The following is a 13,538-nucleotide window of genomic DNA, read 5'->3' as shown; positions in this document are numbered from 1 at the left end:
TGACAACTTTGACCCACAAAGGATCTGTCTATACTTGGAATGAGAAGCATAGGAAGCTTTGAGAAGTTAAATAAGAAGTTGTGTGAAGCACCGATTCTTTCGTTACCTGAAGGAGTTGATGACTTCACAGTTTATAGTGATGCCTCTGGAGTTGGGTTAGGATGTGTTCTGACCCAAAGGGATAAGGTGATAGCATATGCATCGAGGCAATTGAAAGAGCATGAAAAGAACTACCCCACTCATGATCTGGAGTTGGCAGCGGTAGTATTCGCCTTAAAGATATGGAGGCACTATCTTTATGGTACTAAATGCAAACTTTTCACTGATCATAAGAGTCTTCAATATCTCTTTAATTAGAAGGAATTGAACATGAGGCAACGACGCTGGCTAGAGTTACTCAAGGACTACGACTGTGAGATACTTTACCACCCTGGTAAAGCAAATGTTGTTGCTGATGCTCTCAGTCGGAAGGTAAATATTGAAAAGAAAAGGCCAAGAGCGTTGAGAATTGAAGTTGTCTCGACAATTATGGAAAGTATAAAGAAAACTCAGAAGGAAGCTTTAGAGAAAAATGACCGGAAGGAGGAACGTTTGAGTAAAACGTTGGTGTTTGATATAAACGGTCAGGGATTGAAGGTATTCAAAGATAGGATTTGGGTACCTAAGACGGGAGGAGTAAGAGATATTCTGATGGAAGAAGCTCACAAAACCATGTACCCGATTCATCCCGGCAGTACGAAAATGTATAGGGATCTAAAACCCTATTACTGGTGGCCGACGATGAAGCTCGATGTTGCTAAGTATGTGGCCGAGTGTGTAACTTGTGCTAGGGTTAAGGCACAACATCAGAAACCATATGGGAGTTTAGAACCTTTACCTGTACCCATGGGTAAATGGGAGGACATTACCATGGATTTTGTGACTAAACTGCCCAGAACAAGGAACGGTCACGACATGATTTGGGTGGTCGTTGATCGCTTCACTAAGAGTGCGCATTTCATAGCCGCTAACGAGAAATGGTCTATGGATAAACTTGCGAATTCTTATATGAAGGAAATTGTGAGGCTACACGGTGTTCCGTTAACGATTGTATCCGATCGTGACAGCCGTTTTACCTCAAGGTTTTGGAGGAGTCTACAAGAGGAATTGGGTACCAATTTGTGTTTGAGTACAACTTACCATCCGCAAACTGATGGTCAGAGCGAACGAACGATTCAAACATTGGAGGATATGCTGAGAGCATGTACCCTAGAATTCCAAGGTAACTGGGATGAACACTTACCTCTAATAGAATTTTCCTATAATAATAGTTTCCACTCAAGCATCAAGATGGCACCTTATCACGCTTTGTATGGAGAAAAGTGTCGAACGCCGTCATGTTGGCTGGAAACTGGGGAGAAGCAGTTTATGGGACCTGAAATAGTCCATCAAACTGCTGAAAAGTTGAAAGTGATAAGGGAAAGGATGTTAGCTGCTCAAGATCGACAAAAGAGTTATGCTGACAAGAAAAGACAACCGATATCCTTCGAAGTTGGAGATTCGGTTTTACTTAAAGTCTCGCCGTGGAAGGTACTTATAAGATTTGGTAAAAGAGGAAAGTTGAGTCCAAGGTTTATTGGACCATTTAAAGTTCTTCAGAGGATCGGGAATCAAGCTTACAAGCTAGAATTACCGGAAGAACTGGAGGGTATTCATAACACATTTCATGTGTGTTATTTAAGAAAGTTCAAGGGAGATGTGCCCGACATAATTCCCATTTATTAATTAAGGTTGGATGAAAACAAGAGGTTGATTGAAGAACCTGAGGCAATCGGTGACCGTAAGACTAAGAAGCTGAGATGCAAGATGGTCGATTTAGTGCTGGTGCGTTGGAAACATACGAATGGGCCAAATATCACCTGGGAAACGGAGAGTGACATGATGAGTCGCTATCCGCATTTGTTTGATGATGTGTGATTCCGGGGATGGAATCATCCTAAGGGGGAGAGAATTGTAATGCTCGTGTTTCTAGGCTAGGCATTAATATTGACATTATAGTCTAGGTTAACCTTTGTAGCTCATTTTGAAGAAATGAAAAGGAATTATGTGAATATTATGTGAATTATGTGTTTTATGCTTAATTATTAGGGTTTAATTAATTAAGAATAAAAATGAACGTCAAAATTAAATATTAGATAAAGCCGATATCTATTAAGAAACTTGTAGTGGGCGTGACAAGGATTACAGATATATAAAGAATGCCGAAATCCGAGTTATAACGAAGAAGTTATGACCTGTCGAAGTTTCGCGACAAAACGGCACGGGGCCGAATGTCGTAAAAAGTGAGTTTTTGATAAACTACTTTTTGGCCTTAGTGATCTAAACGAAACTCGTAGTGTTCGTTAAACCGAGAGTAGGTATAAAAAGAACGCCTAAATCTGACTTCGTATGAGGAAGTTATGATTTTTCGAAGTTTCAGCTTAGCAGTAGACAGCTAAAAACTCGAATTTTAGATCGAGTAATTTTTAGCCAACACGACCTAAACGAGAATCGAAGGTCTCGTCAATAGTAGCACAACGGTAAAAAGACAGACGAAAACGGACGTCGGATGAAGAAGTTATGAATTTTTAATGGATTTCCTGTCCCGGTCTGTTAAAAATAATAATTTAAAAATTAAAGTCAAAACTAGCCGACGAAGTCTAAACGAAAGTTGTAGAGCGTAAATTTACCTACGCGTTCATATAAAGAACGTCAAAAACGGAGCTCGTATGCGAAAGTTATGGATTTTAGAAGTTTTGGTGCGAAAACCGAGAAATTTCGCATAGGTAGCTTCGGTCACGTCACCTTCGCTTAGAGCATGCCACGTGTCCGAAAAATGGCTGAGTCATCCGAGCTGCTGAGTCATCCGAAGGGGTCCACTAGAAGTTCGACGCGTGTCCCATTCCTCGTGTCCGAGTCTCGCAGGGGGGTGCCACGTCCGAAGCCTCAGACTAGACCTCGATCCAATCAGAGGCTGCTACCGACACCCTCGCACGTGCGAGCCATGTGCTGCGCGCCTTCGCCCTGCTGCCGCGTGTCCTCGCATGCTGACTCCTCTCCTCCTTAAGCCGACTTCGGACCCTATAAATAAGAGGGCATATTTAGCCCATTTTTCCATATTTTCTTCATCTTAACATCCCCCAAAGCCCCGATATCGATTATAACCCCCGGAATACGCCACGAAGAGCCCGAGAAGCCCGAAAAATTTATCTTTTCGGTTTCGAAGCCCGACCCTCGCAGAGCCCGGTTTCTGAATAAAACTCCCGGTTTTATTAGAAACGAACGTTTTAGGAAACGAATTGCTGCCCGATTATCATCAAATCATGTGAGTGTATAGTCACCTTCATCTTACACCTAGATATGAAGTATTTTATATAAAATACGTGCTACGTGTAATTATATTAATTGTTTAATTGAGGTGACTGTTGAATTGATATTTTATACAAGTTTTAAACTGTATATGTATTTTTATCTACAAATATGTTGGGTAAAACATGGGTAGATAGTGATGTGTGATGAAATAAAAGTGATGAGAGACCTCGATGTGATTTGAGATCCATTCATCTAGCGGAGTTTGGATGACGACCACGGACTTTCTAGACAGTCCAGTGCAACACTGGCAGGCCCGCAACCTGTAGGTGTAATGAACTAGAGTGTTCATTCGCTGTACTCCATCCCCCTCATGGTTGCCTTTAGGACATGTATGGCTGAGGAAAGCTCTTAGCAGTAGTGTCCATCCCGATGATATTTTTAGGCTAGGTCCCTTGTGATAAGTGTTTAGGGACGTAAAGTGAGGATAACGGGAACGGGTAATCAAGGTTATTGTTGATTGGTGAATTTAATAAGTTTATTATTACTGTGGGTTGAAAACCCTATGTGCTCACCAGGCTCCCAAGCCTGACCCACTCAGCTTTTTATGTTACTGGTAGTGGACCCCGAGCATAGTCGGAGGACGATGAGAGATTTTGGATTATAGGCCAGTAGTTGTAAATAACTGTTGAAAGACTTATAATGTCTTGTTTATGCTTTTGACTGTATCGGAATATGACATCCCGAGGTATTGATATGAAATGAAATTGTATATTTCTTAAAGAAAGGTTTTGACAAACTTTTATCATATTTTGTTTTGGGGACCAATTCCGCAACATCTTTTAAAAAGATTTCTCTGATTTTATTTTAAAAAGCATAAATTAAATCGGTCTTTTCTGACCGAGAAATTAGGGGATGTCATCCCTAGTGGCGTAGTGTGGTGGTTGTGGGGGTGATAGAGTTTGAATTTGACTTTTCTAATTTAAGAATTAGTGTAAAAGTGGTTGTATTAAATTGTGAATTTTGTGTATTAAACTGTAAATGGACTGTATAAAATTGTGTTTTATATAAGTTTTGTGTTAAAATATGAATGAACGCATTAATTAAAATATTAGACTAAAAAAATCACGATTTTGCCATTTTATTACCATAAGACAAAAATTAGGATTTTAATATAGGTGATAATATATATATATATATATATATATATATATATATATATATATATATATATATATATATATATATATAGGGAATGATTCAATTGAAAACCACAAAATATTAAAATTCCTAAAAAATCTCGTTTAAAATATATATATATATATATATATATATATATATATATATATATATATATATATATATATATATAACTATTAAACGAGATTTTTTAAGAATTTTAATATTTTGTGTTTTCATTTGAACCATTTCTTATAACCATTTCTTATAGATACGTAAATACTTTTAAATATTTATTTATTTATTTATTTTTTTTTGTGAAGTTTAAACCGAAAAACCCCACCTATAAACCGTAAAAATTAAAGATTGCTGTTAACTTTTTAAAACTTTTTCTCATAAAAACTAAATGCAAAACTCTATTCCAATTATGAGAACGGTGTGATTCCATGTTTTATTTTGGAATAAGTAAAAAGGTATTCGTCCATCATGGTTTAAATTGTACACGACACTCAACAAGCTTTCCTTCAGCTATACCTTTAAACCCTCTCTCTCTCTCTCTCTCTCTCTCTACTACACTATCCACCAAATCCAAAAGCATCCTCCAAAGCAGAACCCTAACTGTTCTTCTGGCAACTTACACAAGAAGACGGAACTACCATCATTTAACTCATACTCGATTAATCTTTCATCTTCGGTAGAACAATTATTTAGTTAGTATTTAGTCTGGAAATCAGTTAAATTCATCATGGAAGAGATGTACGGTTTCCATTCCATGTCCGATTACACTATTCCACCGGAAACTAACCTGATTTCGCCGTCAGACTACCACGGCGATCACTCAACTTCCGTTGATCATTACCGGACGTTTTACGGATCTGGTGATCTATTATCAGCGACTGCTTCTATCATAACCGAAGCTGTTTCCATCGCAGCAACGCCTGATCAGACTCTTCTTCCGAGACGTCGAAGCTGTCGACAACGTGATGAGAATAGAAACGGGAACGTTAGTGATGATCATCATGTTGATGCCTGTGATGATATCATCAAAGCAAGAATCGCTTCTCATCCTTTGTATCCGAAGTTGCTTGATGCTTTTATCGATTGTCAAAAGGTTATTGAAATAAAACCTAATTCTGATAAGTATTAATTTTACGCACTCATCTCTTCCGCTGTTTGTTCGTTTATCGTCGCGAGCTTACTGTCGCATTAAACCAGTAATGATCTGTTGAATTTCATATTGTTTTGAACAATCGGCTTATTTTCACGAGGATCAACACGTAACATGCGCTGTAGACATCAAGTGAAACTAAATCCTTTGCGCTTTCCAGCAAATTTTTGGTTCAAAGTTTTGAAGTGTATCTTTCCTTTTGTATTTATATACTCCAACTATGTGAATAAATTGGTTCGTATTTCATTTTACAGTTAGGTGCTCCTCCTGAAATGGTATGTTTGTTAGACGAAATCCGTCGAGAAAATGACGTTTGTATGCGGAACGCTGCCGCCTCTACGTGCTTAGGAGCAGATCCTGAGCTCAACGAGTTCATGGTTCGTATCGACCTTCTTTTGCATCCTATTGATCTCCTTAGTTCTTTTTATTATTTTTTATTTTTTTATCTCCATAATCATGTAGTATTTGTTATCAAACACCATGAACATGAACAGATGAAAACATTTTCTGATCCTGTGGCTGTATATGGTTGTTTAGGAAACTTACTGCCAAGTGTTAGGGAAATACAAGTCCGATCTCGCAAGGCCTTTTGACGAAGCTACTGTTTTCCTCAACAACATAGAAACGCAACTGGGAAATCTCTGTAAAGGTTCGTTCATATATCCTCTCTGATATCAGTTTTTTTAATCAAAAGCAAATTTATGTATGGCGAGGGTTGTAGTCGGCGTATGTTAGCATCAGGAGCTGGTTCATATTAGCCTTCTACTGCCCTCGCTGTTCTTCTTCCCCTTTCAGAGTCCTAGTTGCTCTCTTTCTCTCTCTAGTCTAGACTTCAACTCCTGACTACGGACACAAACAGGAGATCCCTTTATCGGCTAGATTGTCATTTCTTGTTCACGATTCTTTCCATGTTTTTGTGTTTAGACGAGATGAAGTGATTAAGCTTAAGCATGATGAAAGTTTTAAAAAAGGAAATATTTAATTGTGGAATATATATATATATATATATATATATATATATATATATATATATATATATATACACACACCTGTACAACTACATCAAAAGTCTGGATGTTACTCTTTTTCTCACTAGATGTGTTTCGAATTTTACTATATCAGCTGTGCGCACACACTGAAGTCTTAGGAATGTATATGTGCGTGTTTTGGTACGCGACTACTTATATATTGATTCTTGATAGAAAAATAAAAATTAAAACTACGAGAGACATGCAATCATGGACCTTGGAACAGCATTTATTTTCGGTGTTTTTCTGTCACGCATGAGGTTTTTCTTTGCTTTTGGTTTTCCTTTACAGTTCAAGACTTCAAGTAGACATTATAAATACAAATATTGTGTCAGGAGTTGGTCAGATAGTTTCATAAAAATACTAAATCAGGAGTTAGTTAAATAGTTTCATAGTAATTGATCGAATGGCAGAAAAACCTGGTTGTTTTGCATCTTCTTTTGGTAAGCAACTAAGATCTTTGTGTAGGAAGAGCTTCCTTTGTGAATTCTCATATTACTATGTATATTCTTTTGAAATCTGATAAGTGTGATAATTATGCTTTAGATAAGACCTTCCAAACAAGTTGCAGGATCTATAAAAGTAGGATATATGGACAAAATGATAATATGTCTTTTGTTAGCCTTTTTTAATAGGTTTATATATTTGCAATCTAACGGTGTGTTAGTCTTTTGTTATATACTAATAGTATTTGTATGCACAAACTGATAATATGTGTAGATGTCAATATGCTACAAAAATGTGAAACTTCATGCTTTCTTAATTTCGATCAGAGTTATTGGATAATTTGTGAAAATAACATGAATAATTAAATAAAGAGTTAATTAATGCATGGAGATTAATATATGAAGTATAGATTAATAATCTATTCTAATGATACTATTTTCTAAGTTGATACTTGCTCCATGTGGTCCTCCTCTATCTGAATCATGAGAAAATTTTCCAAAAGAAGGCCATGTTAAGGTTTGATGCTCTAGTTGTTGTTTCTGTTCTTTTCCCCCTTTTCTGTTCATATGGATTCTCTATTGATCTGAGATATATAGTTAGTTAATAGTTAATTAAACCAAGTACACTGGTTGTTTTGATCTTAACTTTCCTTTTTGAATTCTTTAATAGCTTCATTCTATCCATATTTTTATTAACTTCAAGCCATGCGTTTTGGTCAGAAATATTCGGCTCTTTGTCTCCATCTCCAAATGGAGTGGTGGAGATCATGCAAGTCTTAACCTTTTTAGCAGCCTTTGATGCTTAAACCCATTATTTTAATGAAAGTAATTCATATTTATGACAAAAGATCTTGTTTTGGACACTCAGATTTCTATGGTTTAGTAACTATTATTATATATACTCTAAAGTACAAGTTAACTTTTCACTGGCTTCATGTGTTTTGCTTTCTTTTATTGCATTTCAGTTGCCTTTTAATCATATTTTCTGCTTTCAAGGCATATAACCACGTGCATAGATTGTTCTCATGTTCTTATTGTCCTGCATGTAAATGGAAACTATTTTGGTACTTGACGCAAATTTTATTTTTATCACATGGTTTTTTATCTGTTTAGCATTCAGTAATTGTTCATTCGTGATTATGTGTTCGATTTCAGAAAGGTGACATCTTTTTGCATTGTTGAAATATCTTAGTCTAGTGGACCTTTTTAGTCAAAAGAATGAATTTCCCTTGAGAAAGAAATAGTTGCATTTCATTCCCCAGTACCCATACATGTACGCTGGAGGTAGGTCATATCACTTTATGTTTATGGAGTGCTAGTAGTAAGTAGCATTTGAATTGAATTACTTATTAAATGTATTTTTACGTTATTTTATGTTATATTTAATAGCATTAGTTTTAGACTTTTACTACACCTCTCAATCATATGTACATATCAAATTATGTTTGTCAATCTTCTTAGAGAAATTAAATTGCCTCCTACCTTTTATAACTACAAATATTCATATCACTAACATTATGACACGTGTCATCATTCCACCATTCAATTTAATTTTATTTAATATATTCCTAATATACTCTGAATTTGATAGTTAAGTAAATATAGAATAGTGACACGTGTCATAATATTAGTGGGTAGGAATATTTGTAGGCATAAAAAGTAGGAGACAATTTAATTTCTTATCTTCTTACTATTGAATACTTTTTCTTTTGTAGAAAAAAATATCATTATTCATTAAAAAGATACTAATTATGCCAAAAGTCTATATATATATATATATATATATATATATATATATATATATATATATATATATATATATATATATAGGTGGTCACAGAAAAAGACAATTAAGATTAGGATTTAAGGGGTTCTATAAAATATCTAAAACACATATTAGGATAAATTAGTTTATTTTAATTAAAGGAACTCTTATGTTTGTAATGATAAAGTTTTGTTTAGCTTTACTAGAAATTTGATGTGGTAAAAATAGTTGGTCTTTTAGAGGTTTTATTATTGTAAAAAATGATTTCACCATATAATAATGAAATTTGATAAGTATATGTATTGTTTATGAAATGAAAAATATAAAGAATTGCATTGGTGTCAAGTTGAGTTAGCCCAATCCGTTTGCCCACAATGTGTCCCGTGTCAGCACTACATATATAAAGAAGTGGTGGAATTAATGTCTCGAAGTGATTTAAATTTCGTTTGTCTTTGTCTTTGTCTTTGGATGAATTTTCGTCGTCAATTCTGTTTGGAACAGTAAAAATTCCAAAATTCCATCGATGTAGAAATTTGAGAGGATAGGAATCCACACTGACATCAACCTCAACGCCATAAATGCTTAAATAAAATTCTCTTTTGGCAAAGAAAAAGATACGAGTAGAGAATGATGTTTAGGTGTTTCTTTTTCCATGGTGATTTTGTCATTGAAAAATTTGTTTTGGTTTTGATTTTTGAGTTGAGAAATGATTGGATGGGGTGCAAACGCATATGGGCATGGGTACATACATTATTACTATTATTTATGCATGGGGGTTGGGATGTGATGTGATGGGGTTGTGTGGTTGAAAAGTCATCACATGGACTCCCGTGGTTTTCGCTGCCTGCTTTTTGCAGCTTTCACTAAAAAGAAAAACTTCGTATTCGTAGTCTCACACAAGCACTGTCTAGTGGGGGGTGGTGGTGGTGGTAATCTGTTGACCTGTCAACTCGCTCACGGTCTATATGGCCCTTTGGCCGACGTGTCATTTTGTGGGACCTTCGATCTGGAGGACGTGTCATTTGTTTAACAAAAGGTTTAAATCAAAATAATATAATTTTCAATGTTTTATGAGATCTTGGCCGTGATGGCTTGCATAGTTTGATGATAACAATTAATCTACAAAAATTAATATCTTCTTATATTTTGTTCCTATTCATATAAAATAATGATATATGGAATCTTTTACTTTCATTAATGAAGAGAAAGTGAAAGATTGGTAGGGAGGACGAAGGGTTATTAGATATTTGTTTTCAGCCACAAGTTCAAGCTTCATATCTTGTTTGAGAGGAAGTGTATAGTTTAGCTGTTTAGAGGTTAGTCATTTAAACAAATTGATCTACCAATTAAAACCAGATAATACTCATTAATCATTACTCATTATAACCCTTTAAATCTTCATTATAATTTGATTAATAGTCTCTGAAATAATGCTATCTTTGTTTATGGCGTTATATGTGAAATGTATTATTTTTATTTATTTAATTGCGTGTTTATAAAGCGACAAGAAACTTTATAGAACAGTTCGGATAAACAAGGTGTAATTATTTAATTGTTAAAAAAACTATCATTTTTTTTTCTTTTGAAGAATACACAGTAAATGTTTGATAGATATTAAAAAAAAAAAAAAAAAAAAAACCCGACTAAACGTAACAAAATCATAAATTCTTCTGGATCGAACATTGAATGCGCTTAGTGGTTTTTTGCTGCACTCTGGTACTGTTTATGGATTTAAAGTCTTTTGGCTTGTAGTTGTAGGGTTTTACGTATTTATATACTCATGAACTCCTGAACATTTCCATATTTTCCAGCTTACGATGCTTTGCTTTCTTAATTCTCATGGCAATTACAAATCGATGGAAATAAGGGATGCTTTGCTTTCTTAATTCTCATGGCAATTACAAATCGATGGAAATAAGGGATGGAAGGCTGTAAGGCTAGTGGCCGACTCTCTCTGTGTGTGTGTGTGTGAGAGAGAGAGAGAGAGAGAGAGAGAGAGAGAGAGAGAGAGAGAGAGAGAGAGAGAGAGACGTGCGGGGGTTGCGTGGGTAAAGTTTGCAAATTTTGTCTGTGGCGACGTAGGAAACAGGAAAAAATCAACATGAAAGATATTGCTGGTTTTGGGGAGTGTGTTTTGCTGACACTTTGATTTGATGGTGGGGTATCCACCTACTCTACTCTACTCTACTCCCCCGTCAATCAGTCAGTTTTAGTTGTTACTGACACTGAAACGACCTAACGAGCACTTGTCCTATACACCACACTATTCATAAACGACTTTAATTTGTCCTTCGTGCATTATACTCCTTTCATTAAATATTTATCAACTCTAAGCAATTATTTATTTATAAGCAAAACAAAAAAACTGTATAAAACCAACTATTGTTAAATCTGTTATAAGCAGCTTTATGATGTAAATGGATGATTATATTGATGATTTTTACAGATGATGGAGCAGTATCGTCGGAAGAAGAATTTAGTGGAGGGGAGACAGAAAACACACAACAAGTGAGCCGAGAAGATCAGGAACTGAAAGATACGTTATTGAGAAAATTCGGAGGTCATATAAGTTCCCTTAAACATGAATTCTCCAAAAAGAAAAAGAAAGGAAAGCTCCCAAATGAAGCAAGACAAACTTTGCTTGAATGGTGGGATTCACATTACAAATGGCCTTACCCCACGGTAACAATCAACAACTTTTTATTAATTATTACCCTTCTCTATATATCACCTTTTAGAAAGATAAAATATATATATATATATATATATATATATATATATATATATATATATATATATATATATATATATATATATATATATATATAAAGGGTAATTACAGGGGTACGTATTTGATAAAAAAAAAAAAATAATAATAATAACTAATATTGATCGATGATGATGTAGGAGGCTGATAAAATATGGTTGGCTGAATCAACGGGACTAGATCAGAAACAAATCAACAACTGGTTTATAAATCAAAGGAAACGCCATTGGAAACCATCTGAAAATATGCACTTAGCAATGATGGGTAGTTTTTCTGGTCAGGATTATTATGACGATTAAATTATTAAGGGTAATGGAAATGGAAATGGAAATGGAAATGGGCTCGTGTATATTTACTTAACAATAATATATAATAATTCAATGGTTACAATTGGGGTCAAGTAATCAACCAACCAATCATGTCATTTTGTGGAAATAAGTACATATATTTGAATGCACATATACATGAATACTTTGTATTGTCTTATTTTCTTGCCTTTTTTACCCTTGTCATAAAAGTGTGTGGCCTTAAGGTCCTTGGCATAGGGAGGGCTAAATTTGGTAGAAATTATCTATGCTTTTGTATGTGAGGTCTTTTGGGCCTGTGTTCTATCTTGTCTACGCATGTCTTTTCCTCTGTGTGATCCTTTTATGTGTCTTTTACCTACATGCCAAACACCACACTTTTGTCTCATATATACCCTAATTAATGTGCTTTGTATCTATTAACGTTGTCTTCTCGAGCCTGGACAAAGTAATAATAATACAACTAAGAATAATTACAATAATCTGGTTTATCCAGTTATTGATAGTTATTACAATCCTACAAAATCTAACTATAACAAAAATGACTACACTTAAAAATGTACTTTAACAAAATGATCGGGCTTATATCTTTATTTATGACCGCCTATTTTGCAACTGTTTAACATGCCGAATTACAAAATACCCATGCTATGTACGGCCTTAGGTTGATGGGGGTGTGGTCATCACGCCAACCCTCTATAAATAATTAAGTTTAATCTAAGACAACTAGTTTATAAGCTATTTTAGTAGTGTTACCAAACGTTTAATTACAATATTCTCGAAAAATTATCAAGGTTTTGTACGTCAAACACATGTAGGTTGATCAAAAACGTTCTAAATTTGGTACATAGTTGAAATAGAGGTTAATCATCAAGATGGCTTCTTTGACAAGGCTTATGGAAGATCTGAACCCAAGTTATAATCTTTGTAGCTCCATTTAGGTGTGGTTGTGAGAAAGGTTTGCGACACGGCTCCATAGAGGTTGATGAGCATTATAGCTAATAACGAACCTTCTCCCGCATAACATTGAAATTGTCGTTTATATTTTAAATAAAGATTTTAAAAATGATTTTGAAATTCATGTGTACTTCACAATTATCATTATTTAGATATCCTATGAAAGTACATGACAACTTTTTTAAATAAAACTCTTTAGAATACTTTTAAACAGTTTATAAAGTTTATGAAAAATATACAAAATTTAGTACATATTTCAAAACAAATGGAGAGTGGTGGCCCTGAGGGTGTGCGAGTGGTGTGTTGCATGGGGTCTCCGATTTTAAGGGGCCTCCAAATTTAGAGAAAATATATAGTAATGGTGTTGGTATTTTCATAAAATACATTTTATGTGTTTTTATTAAAGAAAATTAGCAGCTAACTATAGACACAATGTAACATTTGGTTGCAATCTTAAAGTAATTTTAATTGTAAAAAAATGAAAGAAAATTAAAAAATCAAAAATTTATCATAAATTTTATATTTATAAAAAATTTAAGGAAAATATCTATATAAAAAATACATATATGTTTATAGTATAAGTTCAAATAGATTGT

The 13,538-nt window shown here is 34.5% G+C and overlaps 1 protein-coding gene across 1 annotated transcript; it reads left to right on the top strand.

Moving 5' to 3' along the window:
- The first annotated feature begins 5,001 nt into the window (after positions 1-5,001).
- On the top strand, positions 5,002-12,137 carry LOC145169316 (homeobox protein knotted-1-like 6). The gene is made up of 5 exons (XM_079087895.1): positions 5,002-5,617; positions 5,929-6,051; positions 6,212-6,323; positions 11,360-11,595; positions 11,821-12,137. Exons 1-5 carry the CDS (start codon positions 5,252-5,254, stop codon positions 11,977-11,979), a joined length of 996 nt encoding a protein of 331 aa, XP_078944021.1. The 5' UTR covers positions 5,002-5,251; the 3' UTR covers positions 11,980-12,137.
- The last annotated feature ends 1,401 nt before the right edge of the window (positions 12,138-13,538 follow it).

This window comes from Lactuca virosa, chromosome 4, assembly GCF_052849685.1.
Source record: "Lactuca virosa cultivar CGN04683 chromosome 4, Lactuca_virosa_CGN04683_v6, whole genome shotgun sequence".
Taxonomy (NCBI): Eukaryota; Viridiplantae; Streptophyta; class Magnoliopsida; order Asterales; family Asteraceae; genus Lactuca; species Lactuca virosa.
The sequence above is the reverse complement of the archived record's forward strand: the minus strand, read 5'-3'. Positions and strand labels throughout refer to the sequence as shown.